We start from the raw sequence: 27,817 nt of genomic DNA, 5'->3' as shown, positions 1-27,817 counted from the left end.
CCTGCCTTCTAGTCCTTGCCCCAGGGCTGTGCCCCTTTAGTCTCATTTTGTTTTATGGACCTGTCCAATCTTTGGCTGAAGGGTGAACCTCAGGAGTGACTTCATTACTGAGCAAAAAGGGTGTCTGGGGGCCATACTCTCAGGGTTTCTCCAGTCTCTGTCAGACCAGCAAGTCTGGTCTTTCTTTTTGAGTTAGAATTTTGTTCTACATTTCTCTCCAGCCCTGTCCGGGAACCTCTATTGTGATCCCTGTCAGAGCAGTCACTGGTGGTAGCCTGGCACCATCTAGTTATACTGGACTTAGTCTGGTGGAGGCCATGGTAGATGTGGTCTATTAGTCTTTTGAATTAATCTTTTCTTTGTATCTTTAGTTTTCTTCATTCTTCTTTGCTTCCGAAGGGGTGAGACCAGGGGAGTATCCTAGATGGCCCCTCACAGACTTTTAAGACTCCAGACGCTACTCACCAAAGTAAAATGTAGAACGTTTTCTTTATAAACTATGTTATGCCAACTGAGCTAGATGTTCCCTGAGACCATGGTCCCCACAGCCCTCAGTGCAGCAATTCTGTATCCTCAGGGAGTTTGGATGTGTCTATGGAGCTTCCATGACCTTGTGAGAAGGCAGATTTTTGCTTGGGGCTCCCATCTGGGAGGTCCTATATAGATGGTGGGCATACTGCAGATAGACAAAGCAGAGTTCAAACCCTGACTCCACCACATACAAGCTGCTATTTAACTTCTTTACTTCTCAGTTTTCTCATCTATAAAATTGGAGCAATAAAAGTACCTACCTAAGAGGGCTATCATAAAGACTAAATGAGATATATACCCTTAGCTTAGTGCCTGGCTATCACGTCGAAAACACTCAGCATGTGTTTAGCCATTATTTGAGGAACTTAGCCACCTCACAGAACTAGTAAAGCCACCTGCTTACTCTGTATGTGCGTGCTCTCATTTGGAACTATGAGTCTCCTGTGGCTAGTCAGCCCTTGAGATGAGGCTTGTCTGAACTGAAATGGAAAATACACACTAGATTTAAAAAAAAAAGAAAAGAAAATATCTCATTAATAATCTTTATGTTAATTACATGTTGAAATGACAATATTTTGGTTACAGCAGGTTAAAGAAAATATCTTATTAAAATTAATTTAATGAGTTCCTTTTTATTTTTTTTTTAATGCCCCTGTTAGGAAACTTAAAATTTAACATGTGGCATGCATTATTTTTCTATTGGACAGCACTGCTTTATATGGCCTTCTTAGTTGGAGGAGGAAGGAGTCCTGGTGGCAAAACAGGCACTCAGCTGCTAGCCAAAAGGTTGGGGGTTTGAATCCATCCAGTGACTCTGTAGGGCAAAAACTTGGCGATCTGCTTCAATAAAGATTACAGCCTAGAAAACCCTAGGGGGCAGTTCGACTCTGTCACATGTGTTTGCTATGAGTTGAAAACCGATTTGAAAGCATCTAACAACAACAACAGCTGGAGAAAAGAAAGGAGAGCATTCCAGGTGGTAAATATGGAATGAGTGCACATGGCTACGGACAGGGCAACTGGCCCAACTGGGGTGGAGGTTTTGTGTTAACAGCTAATGATGGCTACCATTTATCAGGTGCTTGCAGGGTCACTATGATGGGATCTGATTTCGTTTTTGGTGAGAAGTACCAAGAATTATTCTAATAACCAGTTACCACTGATTTGATTCCAATTCATGGCAACCTCATGCGTGTCAGAGTATAACGTACTCCGCGGAGTTTTTAATGGCTGGTTTTTCGGAAGTGGATCACCAGACCTTTCTTTCAAAATGCCTCTACGTGACTTGGAACTGCCAGACTTTTGATTAGCAGCCCAGCACACTAACCAGCTGCACCACTCAGGGACTCCTATTGTTCTAATACTTTAAATCGTTTACTTCTCACAACTACCCTATGCTGCTGTTGTTGTTAGCTGCAGTAGGTACTATTATTAACAGCCCCCTTTTTTTTTTAATTTTTACTGTGCTTTAAGTGAAAGTTTACAAATCAAGTCAGTCTCTCATACAAAAATTTATATACGCCTTGCTATATACTCCTAATTGCTCTCCCCCTAATGAGACAGCACACTCCTTCCCACCACTCTCTCTTTTCATGTCCATTTTACCAGCTTCTGACCCCCTCTGCCTTCTCATCTCCCTTCCAGATAGGAGATGCCAACATAGTCTCAAGTGTCTACTTGATCCAAGAAGCTCATTCTTCGCCAGCATCTTTCTCTATCCCATTGTCCAGTCCAATCCATGTCTGAAGAGTTGGCTTTGGGAATGGTTCCTGTCTTGGGCTAACAGAAGGTCTGGGGGCCATGACCACCAGGGTCCTTGTAGTCTCAGTCAGACCATTAAGTCTGGTCTTTTTATGAGAATTTGGGGTCTGCATCCCACTGTTCTCCTGCTCCCTCTGGGGTTCTCTGTTGTGTTCCCTGTCAGGGCAGGCATCGGTTATAGCCGGGCACCATCTAGTTCTTCTGGTCTCAGGCTGATGTAGTCGCTGGTTTATGTAGCCCTTTCTGTCCCTTGGGCTCATAATTACATTGTGTCCTTGGTGTTCTTCATTATTCTTTGATCCAGGTGGGTTGAGACCAATTGATGCACCTTAGATGGTCACTTGCTAGTGTTTAAGACCCCAGACGCCACTCTCCAAAGTGGGATGCAGAATATTTTCTTAAAGATTTTATTATGCAAATTGACTTAGATGTCCCCTGAAACCATGGTCCCCAAACCCCCACCCCTGCTACACTGGTCTTCGAAGCATTCAGTTTATTCAGGAAACTTCTTTGCTTTTGGTTTAGTCCAGTTGTGCTGACCTCTCCTGTATCGTGTGTTGTCTTTCCCTACACCTAAAGTAGGTCTTATCTACTATCTAATCAGTAAATACCCCTCTCCCACCCTCCCTCCCTGCCCCCTCTCGTAACCACATAAGAATATGTTCTTCTCAGTTTAAACTATTTCTCAAGATCTTATAATAGTGGTCTTATACAATATTTGTCCTTTTGCAACTGACTGATTTCACACAGCATAATGCCTTCCAGGTTCCTCCATGTTATGAAATGTTTCACAGATTCCTCGCTTTTCTTTATTGATGCGTAATATTCCATTGTGTGACTATACCATAATTTATTTATCCATCCATTCATCTGTTGATGGGCATGTTGGTTGTTTCCATCTTTTTGCTATAGTAAACAGTGCTGCAATGAACATGGGTGTGCATATATCTGTTCATGTAAAGGCGCTTATTTCTCTAGGATATATTCCAAGGAGTGGGATTGCTGGATTGTACGGTAGTTCCATTTCTAGCTTTTTAAGGAAGCACCAAATCAATTTCCAAAGTGGTTGTACCATTTTACACTCCCACCAGCAGTGTATAAGTGTTCTTCTCTCCACAACCTCTCCAACATTTATTATTAACACCCCTTTTTTCTTTAAAAAAAAAAAAAAAAAAGGAGGCCACTAAGGCACTAAACTGGTAAGTACCTCATCCAATACACATAGGTGATAATTTGTGAGGCCAAATTAGGTTGACAGGTTGAGGTTAGGTTAAGAAGATCCTTGATGTCAGAAAGAAGAATTGGGCTGAGAGTGGTCAGGAGACTATTCTCCAAATTGTTCTAATTTTAAACACCTCTGCTTGTAGATACTTAGAGGAAGGCAGGGAGCAAAAAACACTGTTAGTTCTTTATGAACAACTCACTAGGCAAGGAAATAGTGGCTGTGTTTTGTGAAAAGGAAATGTCTGAACGATACAGGGATTTCCTTAATGTGTGCATGCCTAGATTTCATTAGCAGGAATCACTGAAAGTCAAATGTATTGGACTCCTTAAGCCCAGGAAGTAAATCTATGCTTCCTTGGGCTTACCATGCTGAGTAGTTTATGGGGGAAGTATCTCATTTTCATAAGAATGCTTATGTTGCAAAGTTCCAAGGGCATGCCATCAGAGGAAGTAGGGCTCGTTTCCCTTTCCTGATGATATCCTTTCTCTAAAGTTGGACTTCTCGTGTGTTTACATCAAAGAAAAAGCCTTACTAAGTCAAAGGAAACACATTTACGAACATAAACTAGAACAAAATCACTTCGCTGAGGAAAGCCACAGAGGATTCCAAAAAGTAAAGTCAGAAAAGATGTGCTCTTTAGATAAAACTATCCTATTATCTTTTGCTAAGCTCCCCTTGTGATATTTGTAGAGGAACTAACTCATAACTGCTCCCAGAACGTGCTGTGGTTTTCCTACCTGCAAATCCGACTCAGTGACCCTATAGGATAGAGTAGAACTGTCCCATAGGGTCAACGGCACAAAGCAAAAACAACCTGCCAGTACCCGTAAAAACCCTCACGTAAAAATCACAGGAGGGAAAAAAGGGAATTATTCTGTATTTGTTTTTTTATTTAATACAAGAGAGAAAACTATTTTCAGCGAATAAGAGGTTGAAATCATAGCCATTGAATTTCATTATTATGGAGTGAGAAAAGAAAGCTCCAGCAGATTGAATACCAGTTCAAAACCTTTGACATTTTCCCTCTGATTTTGCCACAGTTTTTTATTTGAATGTTTTTAAAGTCTCTTGAGGTACAAAAGTGCAAAGGCTAGGTTGAGAGAAAGATAACTCAGGCAAAAGCGTTGTCTTAAATCATCTTCAACGATAGCTTTATCTTTTTAGATTAAAAAGTCATTTCAATCTAACTACAAAGTTGCCTGGCAAGTCACCATAGCAACACTGCCCTGGCAATTTCCCCAACAATGAAAAGGCTAGAGAGGGAGAAGCTGAATTCAGAAATGCTACCCTCAGAGGGGAGCCCTGGTGGTACGGCAGTTAAGAGCTATGGCTGCTAACCAAAAGGTAGGCAGTTTGAATCCACCAGCAGCTCCTTGGAAACCCTATGAGCAACGAGTTTGGACTGGGCTTTTTTGTACCCTCAGAGGAGTCAGACTAAAACCAAAACCAAACTCATTGCCATAGAGTTGATTCCAACTCACAGGGACTCTATAGGACAGAGTAGAACTGCCCCGTAGGGTTTCCAAGGAGCAGCTGCTGGATTCGAACTGCCAACATTTTGGTTAGCAGCCAAACACTTAACCACTGCATCACCAGAGGAGTCAGAGGATGGTGAAAATGGTTAGCGCTTGGCTGCTAATGAAAGGTTAGAGGTGTGAATCCACCCAGAGGCACTTCAGAAGAAAGGTCTGGCAATCTACTTCCAAACAACCAGCTACTGAAAACTCTACGGAGCACAGTTCTACTCTGGCACATGAGGTCGCCATGAGTCAGAATTGACTCCATGGCAGCTGGTACTGGCGCTGTCTTCACAGGTGACGGTCCCAGCACAGGTGAAGATAGGCAGTCACCAAGAGGGTGTGCACTTGAAGCACTTTTCACAGCGGGACAGGGTTGGTTTAGGCAGCCTGCGTCTCAGGAGGTCAGTAGCATGCTTTTGGAAGCTGGTTGAGTGGGGGAGTGAGGTGGGGGAGATACATTGCTGACAGCAGTGTTTACCTAAACATGTAATAAAGATTCACTCACTGGTTCGTTTGGTGGGAAGACGCAATTAACCACTGGCAGTGTTAGAATCCAGCCTGGTTACAGGGGCTGGGTGGAATCTTACAGACCGTTTCATCCGAGTGTCTTGACTCTCAGAATTGATATGCAACATTTTGTATATGAACTTCTATTTGCATTTTTCTAGGGAAAGTCTCCTTAGCTTTTATCAGATTCACATAGGTAATCATGATCCCCAAGCCCTAAAGAGTCACTGATCTAGTTCAGGCTTTCGTTTTAGTCACATGGACAGTGAGGCTCAGAAAGAAAATAATTTACCCAAAGTCACAGAACCACTGAGAGGTCCATCTTGATGTTTTATTCCCATTTCTGTGGCATTTTGACCACTTCGTCTATTGCCAATCTCAGCCTCAGTGGCTGATCGTTTTTCTAGGCACCATCATACCCAGTAGATGGCTGCCTTGGGTTAATTAGTCAAATGGCAAGTGATTAATGACAATCAACTAGGCATCTATCACAGAAGCTGGGAGACTCCAAGGAAGTATGAATACAGTTCCATTCCCTGAGAGTTTATAACCCGTCTGTCAGTTTGTCGCACTGTGGTGGTTTGCTTGTTGCTGTGACGCTGGAAGCTATGCCACCAGTAATTCAAATACCAACAGTGTCACTCATGGTAGAGAGGTTTCAGGGGCGCTTCCAGGCTAATACAGGCTAGGAAGAAAGGCCTGGTGAACTATTTCTGAAAAATTAGACAACGAAAACCTATGGAGCACTGCAGAATATTGTCTGACTCACTTGCTTTGGACATGTAATTGGAAAAGACCAGTGTCTGCAGCCGGACATCATGTTTGGTGAAGAAAAGGGCCAGAAGGGGTGAGAGAGGCCCTCAGTGAGATGGATTGGCACAACAGCTGCCACAACTGGCACAACAGTTGCAACTCAAACATGCTGGCAATCATGAGGATGTGAAGGACTGGGTAATTGTACATAAGGTTGCAATGAGTCAGAGTCCATTTGACAGCAAGCATCCATCCATCCATCCACCCATCCATCCATCCACCCACCCACCCATCCATCCATCCATCCATCCATCCATCCATCCATCCATCCATCCATCCATCCATCCATCCATCCATTCACCCACCCACCTATCTTATAATTTTAATTGCAGAGATAACACATCTAAGGAACATTATGAAATCAGTGCAAAATAGTACCTTTCGAGAGCTACATTTGGATAGATCAGTGTGGATGAAATCCTGAAGAAAGCCTGTGAGGACCAGGAAGAACTTAGACTTTCATAGTATTCGGGTTTGGATAACTGAAAAGAGGTACAGCACTCGTGGGTGCCACATCCAAAGAACACAAAACTGGGCTCCAAAAGGCCTTGAAAGACTTACTGAAGAAGTGTGAGGAAGTGGGGGGAAAAGGGCTAATTATATTTCATTGGTGTTCTGCTTCTCTTCTAAATAAATGGTGAATGAATATTTAATAACCGTTGTTTATATCTACCACCCATCTATCAGTTTGTTGCACTGTGATGGCTTGCATGTTGCTGTAATGCTAGAAGCTATGCCCTAGATATTTCAAATACCAGCAGGGTCACTCATGATGGATGGGTTTCAGCAGAGCCTCCCAGCCAAGACAGACTAGGAAGAAAGGCCTGGCAATCTTCTTCCAAAAATTAGCCAATGAAAACTTTATGGCTCACAGCAGAACACTGTCTGACTTGCTTGCTTTGGACAAGTCATCAGGACAGATCAATTGCTAGAGGAGGACATCCTGTTTGGTGAACCAGAGCGCCAGTGAGGGCAAAGGAGGCCTTTTGAGATGGACTGGTACACTAGCTGTATGATAAACTCAAACATGCTAGAGACCATGAGGATGATGCTGGACTGGGCAACAGTCCATTAAGTTGTACATAAGGATGACATGAGTCTGAGTTGCCTCAATAGCAGCTATCAATTGATTGATGGACTGATTGATCTATCATTCTATTGTTTGAATGGAATTCTAAATTAGTAGCCTGCCAACAGTACCCACATATATCAGAAAGGCTCAAATAGATAAATAGGCAGATGAGATCATGGGAAGGATTTTCTTAAGGAAAATACAAGTGGTTAAGGAGAAGGAAAAAATGGATAGAAAAAAATCTTCAAAATAGTACAGAAGACTCAACTCTGCACCTTTACCAAACATGGGGTGATGACCAATATTTGGGTGGCTAGTGGTCATGGCTACACAGCATCGTGAATGTAATTGTCACTGAATCGTACACTGAAAATGGTTAAAATAGCAGATGTGTTTTAGATATATTTTTTACCACAATAAAATTTTAAAACAAAACAAAACAAAACAAAAAAACCCCATAAACTCAAAATGAATCTCAGTTGTCCAAACTCAGAAGAAAAAAGGGTATGAGTAGTTGTATTTAAAACAACGAGAAGAATTTTAGTAAATGCAAATAGTTGCCACCCAAGACATGGCCTCACAAAATAAGATAGATGACAGGATAAAAATTCAAAATGATCACAATATACAGAAACACAAGGGGAAAGCCAGCCCAAATGAAATTCAATAAGGATGAGCGTAAAATCTTAGATTTTTAAATCCAAGGCAGAGAAAACTTGGTGTGGCAAAAATCTGTGAGTTTGTGGGCATAAGCCTAGATTTTAAAAACTGATCACAAGCTCAATATAAGCTCTGCAAACCAGCTGCTGTTGAAGAGGCCCAGTGCCCTTAAACTGGGAAGAAGTAGTTTTCTATGTTCATCAGACCACCAGGCAGGAGAAACTCAATTGAAGACACTGTGCATTAACAACAGTGACAAATCGGGGTGAGTTCAGGCTAGACCCACCTCCAGTTGAGGCAGTGCTCAAAGGGCTGGCATTGCTTGGTTGGGGATGAAGACGTAGTGAACACAAGACAGTGTCTTTAGGTAAGAAACAGACTTATGTTTCAAAAGAGGATGGTACCAAGGCTGTCTGTCTTCCATATTGGATCAGGAGCACCAGTGGTTCCTTACAGGGAAGCCAAAGACAGTACATTATAATGAGAACCCTTTTTTTTTTTCTTAATTTCTATTGTGCTTTAAGTGAAAGTTTACAAATCAAGTCAGTCTCTCACACAAAAACTTATATACACCTTGCTACATACTCCCAATTGCTCTCCCCCTAATAAGACAGCCCAGTCCCTCCCTCCCTCTACTCTCTCTTTTCGTGTCCATTTCACCAGCTTCTAACCCCCCTACCCTCTCATCTCCCCTCCAGGCAGGAGATGCCAACATAGTCTCAAGTGTCCACCTGATCTAAGAAGCTCACCCCTCACCAGCATCCCTCTCTGACCCATTGTCCAGTCCAATCCATGTCTGAAGAGTTGGCTTTGGGAATGGTTCCTGCCCTGGGCCATCAGAAGGTCTGGGGGCCATGACCACCAGGGTCCTTGTAGTCTCAGTCAGACCATTAAGTCTGGTCTTATGAGAATTTGGGGTCTGCATTCCACTGCTCTCCTATTCCCTCAGGAGTTCTATATTGAGAACCTTTTGATGGCAATTAGGAATGCTCAACAATGAAGCAGACTGCCTTGGAAAGGATGAACACTGCATCAGTGGCATTATTGAAGCAGAGGGTGCCTGGCCATCAGTCAGGGATATAACAGAGTGGCTTCCAGAACAGGGTGGGGAGTTGGACTTAGATCAGCATCTCTGGCCTTACCCATAGTAAGAAATACATTTTTGTATAGTAACCCCACACACGTATACATAAAATCAAAACACCAAACCCATTGCCGTCAAGTCAATGTGGATTCATAGCGACCATAAAGGACAGAGTAGAATTGCCCCATAGGGTTTATAAGGAGTGGCTGGTGGATTCAAATGGCAGGTCTTTTGGTTAGCAGCCAAGTTCTTAACCACTGTGCCACCAGGGCTCCTTCCTATACATACATACACAAATATGACTTATATGTATATTCAGTATGAGCACAAAATTGAAAGAAGAGCTTCAAGAAGAATTACTTATCCTTGTTTTTTTCCTTTCCTTTTGTTTCCCTTCCTTCCTTTCTTTTTTTTTTTTTTTCTTTTCTTTCTCTCTTCTCTTCCCCTTCCTTTTTTAATGCTGGTCAGAGTCCCCTAAACTGATTTCACCGCTCACGGATTACGACCCACAATTTGAAAAACATTGGACTAGGTGTCTGTTATTCTTCCAAAATACCTTAGATGGTGCTTCCAACTCTAAGATTTCAAGTTAGTCCTACAAAATAAAGAAAGCCTATTTTTTCAGCCATGGAGAGAAATCTGTTAATTATAATCGAATCAAATGCTCAAAAAATGGCATTTGAACCCTGTTAAACTCCAAATGCGTAACTTCATGCTCTAGAACAGCATTTTTCAAATTTTTTTAATGACCCACAGTGAGACTATGTTAGACATCATGACCAGTACACATACACACACACTGGCACACACACAACTGAAACACAAGTTTCACAAAATAATTACTTTTACAATGTGTGATGTCCTCTGATATTTTTGTTTCTGTTCTACTTCACTTTGGAAAAAATGGTGATCAGGACCCCCTAAACTGATTTCACTACTATCTAATGAGTCACTCCCCATTGTATGTGAAAGCTGGAGGTCAGGTGAAGGGTGGAGCTCAAAGTGCTGCATACATCAGCTGGGAAGTTGGGCTAAAAATGGTTAAATCCTGCAGGGAAAATACATTTGAGTATGGAATTTATTGGAGCAGGAAACAGGCCCCTTGGGGATACAGCAGAATGTCCAAATGACCTTGACAGCAGAGGCCACTATGGGCCTGGGACGGAGTGGTCCAAAAGCCTAATTATAGTACAGCTGGGGCTATGGTGTGGCCTCTTTCCCTTGACATTGGACCCATCATTCCACAATTTAATGTCTTCTTGAGGACCTTGGATTTATTTGGAAGCTTTTTTCCTAAATATTTTTCCTCATGTTATTCCTTCTAAACGTCATCTCAAAAAATAAAAATGTATCTATTAGAACAGATTTAATAAGAGTCTCCTCTGGACTATCTCTCTGCCTTGTACCTGGTTCTATTATTGCACTGGTTATACCATCTTCTGATGTAGTTTTATACCTCTGTCTCCTCTACTAGACTGTGGGCTCATTAAGCATGGTGACCTTGTCTTAGTCATCTCTGTATTCCTCAGAATGTCTGCATGATCTTTAAAAAATGCAAATACGATCAGTCCCTTTCTTGCTTAAAACTTTCCATAGCTCCCTATTACTTTCAGGATAAACACAAGCTCCTTAATAATGTCTTTCTTGGTCTGACCCTTGCTTACCCATTCAGCCTTATCTCTTACCAATACCCCTGCCTCCCCCATCACACAGAGCTCCAGGCTTTCTAAGCAATTCCAGGAACATTTTCCTCTTGCCGCCAAGATGTTTCTCAAGTTATTTCCTCTGGCCAGAATCTCTTTATGTTACTTCCTCCATTGACTTTTATCTGGCTAACTCTAATGCATCCTTCTTAGCTCAAGTAATGATTCCTACAAGAAGCCTTCCCAGACTCCTACAAAACAGGGTCAGGTGCGAAGCTTGTGCTCCTCTAGGTTGGCAAGAGGTCAAGAGGTCAAAAGATCCCTGGTGCTCCACTGCCTGCAATACTCACCACTCTGGACTATACTTGTCTGCATTCCCCACTTGACTAGAAGTTTTGCCAAGGGCAGGGTCTATATGGTTTATTCATCACTAAATACTTTGCACAGCTTAACACATGGAAGATATTAAATACATAGATGTTTGAATGAACATAAGCACATGATGTTCTTGTTAAGTGCCACTGAGTTAGGAAACACTGTCCCATCCTGCGCCATCCTCATAATTGTTAGGCTTGAACCCATTGTTGCAGCCACTGTGTCAATCCACTCATCAAGGGTATTCCTCTTATTCATTGACCATCTACCTTACCAAGCATAAAGTCCTTCTCCAACGGCTGCTACCTCCTGATAGCATGTCCAAAGTATGAGAGACAAAGCCTCGCCATCTTTGCTTCCAAGGAACACTCTGGCTGTATTTCTTCAAGACAGGCTTGTTTGTTCTGGACAAACCAAAATCAAACATGTTGTTGTCAAGTCAAGTCTGACTCACAGCAACCCTATAGGACAGAGTAGAACTGCCCCCATAGGGTTTCCAGGGAGCAGCTGGTGGATTCGAAAAGCCGACCTTTGAGTTAGCAGCCAGTCTCTTGACCACTGAGCCACCAGGGTTCCATTCTTCTGGCAGCCCAAGGCATATTCAATATACCATTTCACTTTGAGGAGTAAGGTTCATCTGACCCAAGCCATGGTATTTTTAGTTGCTTTTTTTTCTTTTCATATGCATGTGAAAGCTGGACGATGAATAAGGAGGTCTGAAGAAGAATTGATGCCTTTGAATTATTATGTTGGAAAAGAATACTGAATATACCATGGACTGCCAGAAGAACCAGTCCATGGTATATTCAACATTCTTTGCCAGCACCATAATTCAAAGGCATCAATTCTTCTTCGGTCTTTCTTATTCATTGTCCAGCTTTCACATACATATGAGGTAACTGAAAACACCATGACTTAGGTCAGGTGCACCTTAGTCTTCAAGGTGACATCTTTGCTTTTTAACACTTTAAAGAGGTCTTCTGCAGCAGATTTGCCCAGAGCAATACATCGTTTGATTCCCTGACTGCTGTTTCCATGGGCATTGACTGTGAATCCACGTAAAATGAAATCCTTAACAACGTCGGTCTTTTCTCCATTTATCATGATGTTTCTTATTGGTCCAGTCGTGAGGATTTTCGTTTTATTTTGAGGTGTAATCCCTACCGAAGGCTGCAATCTTTGATCTTCATCAGCAAGTGCTTCAAGTCCTCCTCACTTTCAGCAAGCAAGGTTGTGTCATCTGCATATTGCTTGTTGTTAATAAGTCATCCACAACCCTGATGCCATGTTCTTCTTCATGTAGTCCAGCTTCTTGGATTATTTACTCAGCACACAGATTGAAAAATTATGGTGAAAGGATGCAACCCTGATGTACACCTTCCTTGATTTTAAAACATACAGTATCCCCTTGTTCTGTTCAAACGACTGCCTCTTGTTCTACGCAGAGGTTCCTTATAAACACGATTAAGTGTTCTGGAATTTCCATTCCTAGCAATTTTATCCATAATTTGTTATGATTCACACAGTCAAATGGCTTTGCATAATCAATAAAACACAGCTAAACATCTTTCTGGTATTCTCTGCTTTCAGCCAAATTCCATTTGACATCAGCAATGATATCCCTGGTTCTACATCCTCTTCTGAATCTGGTTTAGATTTCTGGCAGTTCCCTGTTGATGTACTGCTGCAATCACTTTTGAATGATCTTCAGCAAAATTTTACTTGGTATGATATTGTTCAATAATTTCTGCATTCTGTTAGATCAACTTTCTTTGGAATGGTCACAAATACGGATCTTTTCCAGTCAGTTGGCCAGGTAGCTGTCTTCCAAATTTTTTGGCATAGACTAGTTAGCACCTTCAGGGCTACATCCATTTGTTGAAACATCTCAGTTGGTATTCTGTCAATTCCTGGAGCCTTGTTTTTTGCCAATGCCTTAAGTGCAGCTTGGACTTCTTCCTTCAATGCCATCGGTTCTTGATCATATGCGGCCTCTTATTAGGCGTCCAGTAAAGGATGGCTGAACTGAATTGATGGTTGAACTGAAAAGGCACAGTGCCTGAAACCAGGGTTTGGCAAACTTTAGCTGCCAGTTTTTGTCAATAAATTTTAATTGGAACACAACCGCATCCATTTGTCCAGATATTGTCTCTGGCTGCTTTCCTGCTACATCGGCAGGGTTGAGTAGTTGAAACAGATACCACATGGCCGGCAAAGCCCAAAATATTTACTCTCTGGTTCTTTAAGGGAAACCGTCGTGGTGTAGTGGTTAAGTGCTATGGCTGCTAACCAAAGGGTCAGCAGTTCAAATCCACCAGGTGCTCCTTGGAAACTCTATAGGGCAGTTCTACTTTGTCCTATAGGGTCGCTATGAGTCGGAATCGACTCGATGGCACTGGGTTTGTTTTTTGGGGTTTGGTTCTTTAAGAAAAACTTTGCCAATCCCTGGCCTCAGACAATGGTATTTAACCATGTTTGTGCCACTTCAACAGTCTGATTAAGCCTATGAATCCCTTCTCAGAATGTTTTTAAATGCATAAAATAAAATATACAGGAAAACAATGAGATTGAAAGAAATTGTCAAAATAAAAAAGAATTTATCATATAGGAATATATGTACTTCTTTATTACTACGTTAAATAACAGAACCTAGCGATAGGCTGAAAACCTACCATAATTTCAAGGTTGTTGGTGTTGTTATTGCCATTGAGTCAGCTCTGAATCACGGCAAACTTACACGTAATAGAATGAAATGTCGCACAGTCCTGTGCCATCTTCGTGGCTATTGGTATGTTTGAGCCCGTGGTCGTAGCTTTTGTGTCAACCCATCTCATTCAGAGTTTCTCTCGCTTTTGCTGATCCTCTACTTTATGAAACATGATACCCTTTCCTAGCAATTGGTCTGCCCTGATCATGTGTCCACAGTAAGCAAGCTGAGGTCTCATCATCCTGGCTTCTAAGGGTTATTATCCTTAGAAGGAGCACAGCAAAGCAGTGATAAGCATATCCGGTGTTTTACGATACGTGTGACAACTGTAACGGGATAAGGAATCTGTGATTCTGTGGTGCCAAAATTACAGGTACAGCTAATACCACCGGGCTTTGTTGTCTACATTCATATTTGGAGGAAATGCTAAATTTCCGGTGCTGAAAATAAGTATTTAACAATTTTCCAACCAAAGTCCAAGGATCTCTGGAATCCTATTCACGGACTCCTCGGGGATCAACAAACCACGGGTTAAGCACTCAGCTTTAAGAGAAGAGGCAAGATCCCAATGATTATTCATGGTGAACCCAACAGGGGTGAGGGTAAACCTCACCCTCAGAAGAGCCTCAGCATCTCTTTCAGTTTTACAGACCGGATTACGCACAATTTGCTCTACACTGAAATGAATTACGGAAGAAAACCCAAAACTACTAAGTAATCACAGTTAAAAAAAAAAGATGTATTATTTGATCTTTAGCCTTCAGCCTTCTGTCTTTATTTACAAATTGGTTCAACGCAACCCAGTGACAAACGGATGCACAGAATAGGGTAATGATAAACTCAGCTGGCCATTTCTCCCAAGTGGGACAACAGGAGAGCACACTTCGTTTACAGTTTACAAATGGCTACCATGCTGTTACACAGGAATTCAATTTATGTGAGCTCCCATCAGTCTGGCCAGGGATTACATCAGGAATGCTCATGGTAGGACAATTGAGGCTTTAAAGGATCAGTTTGTAGAATTGTAGGTCAGACTTCTGCAAAAACATTCAAAATAGCCTTTTCCATTCAGACCCGAGCGGAGGAACTTGACTCCGACCAGAATTTCTGTGACCGAGCCCCGGTCTGGATGATGGTTCTGAGATTTTCAATTTCAAAACTAAAAGAAAGGAATTCTTCATGAACTTGTTAATATGAAATCTCAGCTGACTTCTAAGCAAGCCCGTGCAGGCTTATTTCTAATTGTATTTCTGGTGGCAGGTAGGGTTATATTTAAACAGCACAACTTCCTAAACATTTGTTTTACGAAGAAAAGGGGGTTTCTATTTATTTATTCTCAAAGTTAGCTAATTGCATAACACTAAGTCTTTAAATATTCTAAGCTCTATACTTTTGGGAGCTAGAAACCAACACAGGGCTACATCACTGTGAAACATTGCACCCATTTGCCCAATTGTTCCTATATATTCTAGTAGAATACTGTAAAAAGACTTGGCGCTCTATTTACGTATTACAAAGAGCTCAAAAACACAAGTTTTCATTGAATAAGAAATAAAAGCACAACAGGCATTTTTATGTTAGTCCTGTATATTTAGGTATTTTTTGAAGCTTTACCGCATACCAATGTTCCTTTCATGATGAGAAAAAAGAAGAAAAAAAAGCAATAAATAACTTTCAGTCTGGAGGGAGACAGGTACGTGCAGAACCACATTGGGTTTGGTCTAGCTTTTATTTTTTTTGCAATGGTGAGTGTTATGGTTTAAATTGTGTAACCCCAAAAAGCTATGTTTAAGTCCTAACCCCCAGTACCTATGAATGTGACCTTTTTTGAAATAGTGTCTTTGCAGGTGTAATAAGTTAACGTGAGGTATACTGGAGTAGATGGAGCCCTGGTGGCAAAGTGATTAAGAGCTAGGCTGCTGACCAAAAGGTTGGCAGTTCGAATCCACCAGCCACTCATTGGAAACCTTATGGAGCAGCTCTACTCTGTCCTATAGGATTGCTATAAGTCAGAATCAACTCAACGGCAATGGATTTTGGTTTTGGTATACTGGAGCAGAGTGGGCGCTAAGTCAATATTACTGGTGTCCTTATAAGAAGAGAAGAGGCATAGAGCCAGAGAGACACAGAGGGAAGATGAACACATAAACGCGAGGCACAGTTTGGAGTTATGCTACCGCAAGGCAAGGAACACCTGGGGCTACCAGAAGCTCAAAGGGATAAGGAAGGATCTTCATCTAGACCCTTCAGAGAAAGCTGTTATTCTTGTTGTGTGCTGTCAAATCTATTCCGACTCATAGTGACCCTATAGGACAGAGTAGAACTGCCACATAGGGATTCCTAGGTTGTAATCTTTACGGCAGCCGATCGCCAGGTCTTTTCTTCTGCAGAACCGCTGGTGAGTTCGAACTGCCAACCTTTTCAGATAAAAGCCAAGCAAATACCCTCAATTTGAGTTTCTAGTCTCTATAGCCGTGAGAGAATAAATTTCTGTTGTTCTAAGTCACCTATTTTGTAGTGATTTGTTATGGCAGTCTTGGGAAAACTCATACAGTGAGGTAGGATATGGTTAGTGTCGTTGCCTCTGATGCTAGTGGTAACAGATTTATCGAACCACCTGTGGCAAATGCTTTTTAAACTGTGTACTTAAAGGCAAATGGGATAAGAAATGGCAATATCCTTCCTTTTCTGTGTGACTCGGAGTAAGGAAAAGAACCAGCACATTAAAATAAATAAAAAAAACTTTCCATGAGTCACTATTTTAAGTGCCATAATACATATTTTCATCTTCATGACACTCGTGAAGTAGCCACTACTATAGTCCCCATTTTACAGAGGAGGAAACTAAGGTTTAGAGAGGTTAAGTGGCTTGCTCAAGGCTCCAGCTAGTTGTTGGCATTATCTAGGTTTAAGCCCATGACTGTCTGTGCCCAAACATCATCAGTCCCAATCGGTGCTAGGTGCAGAGAGCATGTCAGACCTGCCCTCGTGTCACAGCGAGGAGGACAGACTTTGAACAAGTAATTAACTGCAAGTGTGCTGAGTGTTGCAAGTAGATGCTGCAGGTATAACTAGCCTAGTCTAGGGGGAAGAGGGGTAGTCAGGGAAGGCTCCTTGGAGGAAATGACACTTAAGCAGGGATCCACAGGATGAACAGGATTTAACTAGGTAAAGAGGCCGAGGCAAAGCTATCCTGGGAGAGCATGGCAAGCATAAAGACGTCTAGTTAGGTAAGAATATGGTCGTGTAGGAAAGCAGAAAAGACCCATTATAAAAGCTATAATAGAATAGTTAGAACTGATTAAGCACTAACTTAGGTGCCAGACACTGTTCTAAGCATTTTATTTATGTGTATCAACTCATATGATCTCACAACAACCTATGAGGTAAGTAAGTAATAACCCACGTAAAATCACACAGCTTAAAAGTGGTGGGGCCCCGGCTGGAGCAGGGGCTCTAGCTCCAGATCCTGTGCATGAAACCACCAGTCTATACTGCCTCGCCTATGTCCTGAAGCTAGAAGTATGGTCACAGGATTTTAGAGGTCGTCCAGCTGCCTTTATTTTACACGTAAGTAAATTGAGGACTGGTATCAAGAATCTGTCCCCAGGATTAGAGGTTGACTCAGAGCTGTGTCTTCTGAACCCGCATTTGGCCAAACTTAAACCTGAGAGATAATACCAAGAGGCTGGCTGTAAATTGCCATTCTGAATGAGAAACTTCTTTAACTTTCATAGCCTTTGACCTTGACCACGAGACAAATCACATCAGGCCTTAAGACTATTCAAGTACGACCCATAGATCTCTGTTCAGCTTCCATTCTGAATCCCTGACTTGATCTTCATTTCCAGTACCAGCCTTTGCAGGGTCACTTCCTGTGAGGAAGCTAATTAAGGTCGTTTGTAACTTGCAGATCAAGGAAGAGTTTATGAAGTACAAGCTGATGGGATGGAAAGACAGATGACTTTGAACAAAAAGATCGATTGGGCAATAATAATTAAAAAAAAACACCCAGGTGTGCATGACCTTGAGATTCTCAAGCGAAACCAGTATGTAGACACCGCAATCAGCTTAGAAGCAGCCCCGTGTGAAGATGAATTTTGCAAGTTCTATTATAGAAGGCATCTGCTAGAGACCAGGGAATCATTTAGGCAGAAAGGTGTGAAAGGGAGAAGAGGGGGGACAGTGCGCTTCTCATTTATCAGTATAACTGCCTTGTGCTGAGATGTAGAATCAACATTTCTTGATCTATGTTCCTGAAACATACATAGAAATATTTTGAACTTTCACATGCACCAAAAATAAGCCAGCGGTGGACTTTATTTTGAAAACAATCAACCTCTTCCAGCAGCTGACAATGCAAAGCTCTGAAGCAATTTTAACCAACCAGGTCACACCTGTGGAAGGACTGCAGGTAAGTTAAATGAAAACTGGTTTTCACCTTTAACCAGCCTGCTAGTATTGTATAGGTGGAGCGTGGCACCCCTGTTGGAGCAGCAGTGGTAGAGAATATTTTTCTCGGACTTTGGTTTTCAGTACCATCATTGTGTGTGTGTGTGTGTATATATATACATATGTATATATATATATATATATTTTTTTTTTGCTTATGAGAAAGGCACTTGCCCTGGGGAAATTCTTAGGCAAAGGAGAAAGATTTCTCAGATATTTATAGACAAAATATTTTAAACATAGGTAGCTATATTTATGTCTGGTTTTATTTTAATAAACACTAAGCATTACTGGCCACAAAGAAATTTTCCATATCACTTTAGAAAAGAAATATTCTTCTTCACTCAAATACATGGTTCCTCTGTTGTAACAAAGTAGGCAATGCTTTAAAAACATTACAAAGTTTATGTCATAGCCTACAGGCTGACTTAGAATTTACTTCTTCAATTATATTCTCCACTGATGTAAAAGAAAAAAAAAAATCCTGTTAGCAGGGATGCTAATGAGTAGCCCCTACACCAGCTTTGGCGAGCTTCTGAAGATTTAAGTTGACCCAGGTAAACAGGTGCCATCAAGTCAATTCCGAATCATGGTGACCCCATGTGTGCAGAGTAAAACTGGACTCCATAGGGCTTTCAAGGTTATGACCTTTCAGAAGCAGATCACCAGGGCTTTTTTTTTTTCAAGACGCCTCTGGGGGTCCTGGAACCACCAACCTTTCAGTTAACTGTCAAGTGCTTAACTGTGCCACTCAGGGATTCCTTAGGAAGATTACTCCCACCGAAAAGCTTTCATCCTGCCCGAGCCAGGGACCAAGACCTCTCGGTGCAGTCACTGAGAGCATCCCTTTAGGTACTCATACCATAAGTCCCCTCTGCTTTGGGGGAGATAAAAGCTCGTTGAGAAACAAAGATTTATTTGGTCTTAAACCCTTACATCAAGAGAGTATCTTAAATACATAAGGTCCACCTGAAATATCATCAAAGCTGGCAAATAAGAAGTCATTACGCCCTTACCATAGGCTAGTGTAGTTTCTCAGGTTAATCTTTTATTAGCCAGTTGAGTACTTGTAGGGGTCCCTGGTTAGTGCAAATGGTTAACGTGCTTGGCTGCTAACCAAAAGGCTGGAGGTTCAGGTCTACCCAGAGGTGTCTTGGAAGGAAGACCTAGCAATCCACTTCTGAAAATCACCCACTGAAAACCTATGGAGCTCAGTTCTATTCTGACACACATGGGGTCACCATGAGTTAGAGTCAACTCAATGGAAGTTTTTTTTAGATACTTTTTAAAAGGTTTTTGTTAGACTATCTGCTAACAATGCCTTGTGTATCATTATTCCCACTGAACAGTAAATAAAGAAGAGCAACTAAAGTGTAAGTGCCTACAAAACAGAGAAAGATTAAAACTTAATCCTCCGGTAATAGAACTTAAACAAGAGGTACACATTAAGATGGTTGAAATTTGAGAATAACCTCTGGGGATAAAATAATTTTGACAATTTTCTAACCTTGACCTGCCTCTGGCAGGTCATTCCTTGGATGTAGCAAGGAATCTTTGGTTCACACAGAGACCTTTCACACGTATTTCTGCATACACAGGGATCTGGGCAAAAAGAATTCAATATTAAGCATTAAACATACTTCTCTGGGGAGAACAGAGTAATTGAAGACCCCCAAGAATCTCTTCACACTAATCGTAGTTTCTGATTTAAAGCTCAGGAAAGCTCTCTCTAAACACACATCTTCAGGCACTTAGCTGTAATGGGGTAGGCTCTGAGACGTTTACAAGTGAAAGTGGGGATTTACCTTTCAGCAAAAGAATAAATGCTACAACAAGCTGTGAAGGTTTTCTTTCTGGAACAACAGCAAACAGCAGCCTAAGACAAGACTTCCCATTTCCTAGGTCAGCAGGGTGCTGGGCAGGCTGAGCCCTTGTATCTCTGAAGGTGGAGCACAGGCATGAAGGGGGCATGGAGTTTTATAAAAAAGAGCCTGGGGTGGAAGTCAGGAGACTTTGGTTCTAATTTTAATTTTGTCCCCAACCAGTCATTTTACCCTGGCAAATCAACTTAAACTGAGTCTCAACATCCTTCTTTGTAAAACAATGGGATAGTGGGAAGGAAACACATATTGAATATCTACTACATATAACCAAAAAATGTTGGCAGTTCGAATCCACCAGCTGCTCCTTAGAAACCCTATGGGACAGTTCTACTGTGCCCTGTAGGGTGACTACGAGTTGGGATCAACTCAATGGCAAAAAGTATAAAGACTTTACAAAGACCATGAACAATATCCCTGTAATGTGGGATACTATAATATGGGATACCTGATACTATAGAGATAAAGCAGCTTGACCCAAGTTGTGTATTCTGCAAACACTAGAGGCAGAATTCTGAATAGAGGGGATGAACCAGGGGCTGGATTTCTCCACATACTATGTTGCACATGGAATTCAAATGTACCAAAAAATTCTAACTCAAAGCTAGCCTTCCAGGGCACTGGGAAGGTATACTTGTCAAGGTAGACAGATAAGAAAAATATTTAACAGTTTGTTAGAATGATGTATAGTTCTAAAATATTAATGCATAAAAATGTAGATCCTGAACCCCTCAAATGTTAGGGGAGGTCTGAATGCTAAAGAACATTTTTGTGGTGAGGGATTATAATCATGAAATACAGGCACAAGTACACCTTACACCTGTATAGGTTTTTAATGTTTGCAAAGCTCTTCCTTGTATGTGATTTCATTTGATCTTCCTAATCACACATTATAAGCCTTGAAGGAGTGAGCAATCATGTTTTGAAAATAAGGACTTTGTAGTATATACCTCTGGAGCCCAAGTCGCCTTCTCTTGTCCCACTTCTGATTTCAGTAGTAGCCGTGGTGTGGACCGTTCCATGTGATCTCACTCGCCTCATGCAGCCAGCACCTAACATGCCATGCTCTCATCAATCCCTCCTTCTAGCCCAGGATTTCCCTCTTTAATCCACACACCAACACAGCCTAAAAGTGTAGCTAAGTTATACTCTCAGGGGTAACCCTCAATAAAGAAAGGAGGACAGAAGCCAGTGGGTAAATGGCTTTTGTCTTTTTGATGGGCAAATTTGAGAGGCATTCTGTCTGCTTCAGAGAGGTCTCAGTGGGATCAAGCCCCCATCAAGGTCTCTGTAGCCCCCAACAGTGACTTCAGTAACACACTCTTGTATGTCTTCCTTTCCTCTCTCAGTCTCCCCACTTTCTCATTCCTGCTTCCAAATAAGGACTTGACTCTTACCCAGGCCTTGTCTTGGCTCTGCTTCAGGGAAACCCCAAACTATGAGAGGCACTGAGCTTCAGGAGGGGAAGGGACTTGCCCAGAGCCACACGGCTGGCAAGTGGAGGAGGCAGAACTCTCAGTTCTTTTGTTTCTAAATCCAATGAGTCTCTTTCATCTTCAAGTTACAATTGTGCACAATTCAGTTTGTTGTTGTTAGATGCCATTGAGTCAGTTCTCACTTATAGTGGCCCCATGTACAACAGGACGAAACACTGTCTTGTCCCATGCCATCCTCACAATTGTTGCTATGTTTGAGCCAAAGATTGCTTTGTTTGAGCCCATCATTGCATCCACTGTATCAATCCATCCCATTGAGGGTCTTCCTCTTTTTCCCTGGCCCTCTACTTTACCAAGCATGATGTCCTTCTCTAGGGAATCGTCCCTCCTGATAACATGTCCAAAGTATGTGAGAAGTCTTGCCATCCTCGCTTCTAAGGAACACTCTGGCTGTACTTCTTCTAAGATAGATTTGTTCATTCTTCTGGCAGCCCATGGTATATTCAATATCCTTTGCCAACACCATAATTCAAATGCATCAGTTCTCCTCTGATCTTCCTTATTCATTGTCCACCTTTTGCATACATATGAAGTGGTTGAAAATACTATGGCTTGGGTCAGGTGCACCTTAGTCCTTAAGGTGGCATCTTTGCTTTTTAATACTTTAAAGAGGCCTTTTGCAGGAGGTTTGCCCAATGCAATACATCATTCGCTTACTTGCCTACTGTTTCCATGGGCGTTAATTGTGGATCCAAGTAAACAACTTTGATATTTTGTTGACAACTTCAATCTTTTCTCCATTTTATCATGATGTTGCTTATTGGTCCAATTGTGAAGATTTTTGTTTTATGTTAACGTGTAATCCAAACTGAAGGCTGTGGTCTTTGACCTTTATCAGGAAGTGCTTTAAGTACTCTTCAAGGTTTAGAAAGTGCAATTTCTACCTTTTATCACTGCACTAGACACAGAACAAGGCTAGAATACACATGTTGGAGAACAAAGTTGATAATAAATGACAGCAATCATTTTATTGGGGTTTACACAACGATTTGCTAGGCTACCAGGAAAGACTTTGCATTTTTCAGAGTTTGTAAATATTATGTATTATTTTGCTAGTGTTAGAGAAGTAAACAGTCATGCAAAGTTTTGTCCCAAGTTTTACAGGTAAGAAAGCTGAAGTTTTAGGACTTCCAGTCTTGCATGTTTAACTAGTATTAGAACTAGGACTTGAAACTTTTCTACTTTAAGCAGACTCCAGACTTTGTCTATCAACTCTGTTCAACAGCAGGATTGTATATTATCCTCAGTGAAGAACATTGGCCTGGGGCTTTGCACTGGGCATCTGTTTTTTTTTTTGTTGTTGTTTGTTTCTTTACTTAATTTTCCGTACTTCTGTCCCCTCTCTTCTAGTAATTGCATGCAGTTTTCCTTTGAGGAATCAACCCTCTTGAGCTCTTAATCCATGTACTTCAGGTCTGAATGACTCAGAAGAGGAAATGGAGGTTTCCGAGCTCTGAATATGACCAATGCCAATCAATATAGCCTCCCCCCCAGCCCCACCCTGGCCACAGTGATTGACTCAGAGAATGTAAAGGAAGCCGATCCTAACTACTTAGAGTGAATATTGAGACTTAGCTGGATCCACTGAGAAATGGCTGCTTTGTTTCCAGTGAGAAACTAAGCTAGTAGACTACCAGTCTTGAGTGGCTGGTGGCCATTTTGCCATCATCTAGGAAGAGCCTACCAGAAAATGAAGCCAATAAAGGGAAAGCACAGCAGAGAGCTGATGGAGGAGACAGACTGATGAATGGAGACAGACTCTCGACAAGGCATGGATCTAGCCTTTCCTTATACTTGCCACTGGATTTTACACATATACCTGTTGTGGTCAAAACAATTCTGGCTGATAACCAACACTACAGGACAGAGTAGAACTACCCCATAGGGTTTCCAAGGTTGTATCTTTACCTAAGCAGACTGCCACATCTTTCTCCTGCAGAGCAGCTTCGAACCGCCAACCCTTTGGTAGGCACCCAAGAGGTTAGCAGCCAAGCACTTTAACTACTGCACCACCAGGGCTCCTTTGAATTTACACATACATACAGGAGACAATACATTACTGCTTCATCTTCTTTTTCGAACTTCAGCCACTTGCAAGTCAACAAGTCCTGCCTAAAACAAGCTCTATACTCAAGCATCGAAGAGCTCAGTACAGGACTTGATCTCTGGAGAAGTAAATTCCTGTTTTCTACCACCAAGGCTAGGTTAGGTCATCAAGAAACAGAAACAGAGCTAATAAAATCTTCGCAGAGTCCTTTGTCCTTGCTTCAGAAAGCCTCAGGAATGAGGTGCTGAACCAGTCTCTTTATGAATCCACAACACCAGAGACCTCAGGCAAGCTCCATCACCTTTAAGGTAGAGAACACCAGCTCCACAAATATCATTTTTCAGTCGCGCATCAGCCAAGTGCTTCCATTCAAAATCCAACTACAGCTACAGTTCAGAAGAGGGCCTTAGACAAGGAATTCCTTTTGTTCACTTCTTTTTTACCCTTACAATTACACAGCAGCATTGAGAATCAATGTTTTTATATCTGTAAGAAATTAGAAGTACTTCTAATCACTCTTCTACCCTCTGATAAGCAGAATAACAAATGGAGAGGTAGAGGAGGAAAAACACTGAAAACAAAACCAAGATACTCATGGCAACAGAGATGTGAAGGACGCAATGAGTCCTACTTGTTTTTACAGGGTTTTATCCCCCTCTTGAGAAATGTCACCATCAAATATTGATTTCAATTATATGTTTCAAAGGCAGGCATGAAAGTTTCAAGCTTGAAATGCAGGCAGGCTTGTTGGCCATGATGCCTTGGGTGTTTTCAGAGCCTAGGCCAGTTTCTGACTGTGAAGGAGGGTGGGGAGAAGTTTGCCAGACAACTCACCACGAGAAAGGTGCTGGACCAAGGACAGAGTATAAATACAGGCCTCCCAGCTTTTGTCCACTCTTATGCATATGTGTAGGGGAGATGAGTAGAATAGCTGAGGTTGACATGTTTGCTTTGGGGATACCACACACAAACGTACCTGGTGAACTCCACAGAGTAGTACTGAATCAGGGAGCTTCCTTCACCCTCTCCAGGTTTCCAAGATAGGGCCACTTCAGAATCAGAAACCACGACGACCTGTGGCTGCTGGGGGGCTGCAGGAGGCAGGCAGGAATCTAGGCAGGACAGCAAACACAATGAGACTTGGCTGGTGGTCTCAGCTGCTGGAGAGGTTTTAATACTTAAAAACATGTGTGCATCCTACAACCAAAACGTCTCTGTTCAGACAGTTTTGAAAACCAAACCAAACAGAACACAAAAATCCTGAAATAAACCATCAGCATTGGATTTACCACGTAAGGTTTGAGTCTATGACCTGGTCTTTCCCAATCTCCCCCCAGCACCTCTGGCTGAAAATCCAAAGGAGAAATGTTCAGATCATTACCCTGGACACACAATAGTGTGTGCCTTATAACACTTTCCACAATACTCCTACCTCCTGGCAACCTTTGGTCTCTGTCTGCATGTCTGAATTATATTTACCTGCAAGAAAAACAAGGAGCCCTGGCGGCACAATGGTTAAGTGCCCAGCTGCCAACCGAAAGGTCAGCGGCTGAACCCCACCACTCATTCTTCAGGAAAAAAGGCCTGGAGATCTGCTCCCGTAAAGATTACAGCCTAGGAAATCCTATGGGGCAGTTCTCCTCTGTCCTATAGGGTTGCTATGAGTCAGAATCAACTTGGCAGCACACAACAACAACACAAGGAAAACTGGAGTCTGTGGGCACATAAACGGTTACGCATTCGACTACTGGCTGAAAGGTTGGTGGTTCAAACCCATCCTCGAAAGACTCACCTGAGGATCTGCTTCTAAAAGGTCACAGCCTTGAAAACCCTAGGGAGGTTCTACTCTGCACACATGACGTCGCCATGAGTCAGAACTGACTTCACAGCAACTAACAACAAGGAAAATGAAAAGCTTAGCACTAATGCCATGGTCTCTCTAATCTTGCTTTTGTGTCCTCCCTCTCCTTCTGATAATCAGAATAACATACACCAATGGCAGGACATTGGGAAAATGCCCTCATCTGGAAAGATGTAGGAGTCTCCCACGATCCCACCAACCCAAGGTAACTGCCACGACTCCCTTCATTTCCAGACTTTCACATCTCCTAGTCTAGGTTCATGCTATTGCTTCTGTCTTCTCTTCCAAGCAAAATACCATGCACCTTTCAATATTTGGGCCAAAGGTATTATTCTTCCTGAAAGTCTCCCTGAGCCTCGGGGCAGACAGAAATGCTCCCTCCTGCATGCTCCTTATCCCTTAGACAGACCTTGGGTGCCTCCTTGCATTAGCTTATCCTTCTACCATGAGCTCTTTGCAAGCAGTAGCTGCAATTGATCCACCTCTGTCCCCGAGGGTTGAGGCTGGTGCCACCTCAGTGAGTGCTTGTTGGATTCCCTGTGCCTACGAGTTCCTTTTTCCACTCTTCTCCCTAGCTTCTTAATTCCTACTCACCCTTCAGATCTTACCTTAATTATCATCTCCTCGGGGAAATCTTCCCTTCCTCCTGTGTCAGGTCTTCCTTGTCCATTCTTACATCACTGTATGTGGCACTTATTACAATCTGTGATCAGACATTAATTAGATAATGTCTCGACTCACCCCACTAGGCTCTCAATTCTGAGAGGGCAGAAGCTGTACTTGTTAGTGTTCAACATGAATTCTCAGTCCCTGGCACATAGCAGTTGCTGTTAGCTGTCATCACATTGGCCTCTGACTCATGGCGACCCCATGCACAACAGGACAAAATCCTGCCCAGTCTTGCCCCATTCCAATGATCAGTTACAGATCAGACCATTGTGATCCATAGGGTTTTCACTGGCTGATTTTTAGAAGGAGATCACTAGACCTTTCCTCTTAGTCCGTCTTAGTCTGGAAGCTCTGCTGAAACCTGTTCAGCATCATAGCAAAACACAAGCCGTCACTGAGAGATGGGTGGTGTAAGGTAATTGGCCAGAAATCGAACCCAGGTCTCCTGCATGGAAGGTGAGAATTCTATCAGGGAACAACCACTGCCTCCTACTGGCACACAGTAGTTCCTCATTAAAATTTAATGAATGAAGAAACGAATGGATGGCAAGAGTTTTTATTCTTATTAATAAAATAATTTATTATTTATAAAATTAATAAATTTGAACTCATTTTGACTTGACGGCAATGGGTTTTTTATTTGGAACCCTGGTGGCACAGAGGTTAAGAGCTTAGGCTGCTGACCAAAAGATGGGCAGTTCAAATCCACCAGCTGCTCCTTGGAATCGATTTGATTGCAACGAGTTTGGTTTTCCTTTTTTTTTTTGTACCTTGAGGCAAAGTGGTAACATGCCGAGGAGAGCTAAGCCGCCCTTTGCTAGTTTGGCTGTACGCTGCTACGCTCACTCCATATTCAGTGTCTGGTTTCAAATCTCCGATCACTTCCTCCTGTTAATGACCAAACAAGAAAGGCACAACCATCAGAAGTTCTGTTTGGGCACACAGGACAATTTCCACGAGGGCTACATCTCGAGAGTCCTGTGAAATTGCTTTGGATAGGGATTGTTTTGCTTTTTCTAAAGAGTTGGCCCTATTTTAAAATCTGCAAAGAGGAAAACACCATGACATGTTTCTCAAGACCAGAGGACTCCTTTTCTTTGGAATCTACAGACTGTCCTAGAATGAAGACTCACTCACACTATCAGATGTTGCTCGAAACCTCTGAAGTCCTCACTCAGAGTAGCAGGCTGCTGAAATGCAGGAAACGATCGTGTCCAGGGTTGGAACTTCCCAGTCTTTCTTTTCATTTGCACACCACAGATGTTCAAGGACTAGCCCCAACAGGAGACGGAGGCCTTGATTTGCACCCAGAGAGTAGGAACCCGACTGGGGTCTCAAACTTTAGTGGCCGTCAGGATCACCTAAAAGGCTTGTGAAAGAAGATTGCTATAGGGCTGCTACAAGTCAGAATTGACTTGACGGCAGTGGGTTTGGTTCGGTTTTTTTTACCCTAGAGTTTCTGACTCAGTAAGTCCGGGAGGGTTCCCGGAGTTTGCATTTCTTGTTAGAAATGT

The 27,817-nt window shown here is 42.2% G+C and overlaps 1 protein-coding gene across 2 annotated transcripts in view; it reads right to left on the bottom strand.

The window, feature by feature from the left end:
- The window catches only part of EGFLAM (EGF like, fibronectin type III and laminin G domains), a 283,876-nt gene that overhangs the window by 148,042 nt on the left and 108,017 nt on the right, over positions 1-27,817 (bottom strand). For both annotated transcript variants that reach the window (XM_049862604.1, XM_049862598.1), the window contains exons 5-6: positions 27,074-27,191; positions 24,750-24,885 (exon numbers count right to left, since the gene is read on the bottom strand). In XM_049862604.1, coding sequence (XP_049718561.1) covers positions 24,750-24,885; positions 27,074-27,191 — 254 coding nt within the window. The remainder of the gene's footprint in view (positions 1-24,749; positions 24,886-27,073; positions 27,192-27,817) is intronic.

Source organism: Elephas maximus, chromosome 2 (assembly GCF_024166365.1).
Source record: "Elephas maximus indicus isolate mEleMax1 chromosome 2, mEleMax1 primary haplotype, whole genome shotgun sequence".
Classification (NCBI taxonomy): domain Eukaryota; kingdom Metazoa; phylum Chordata; class Mammalia; order Proboscidea; family Elephantidae; genus Elephas; species Elephas maximus.
The sequence above is the reverse complement of the archived record's forward strand: the minus strand, read 5'-3'. Positions and strand labels throughout refer to the sequence as shown.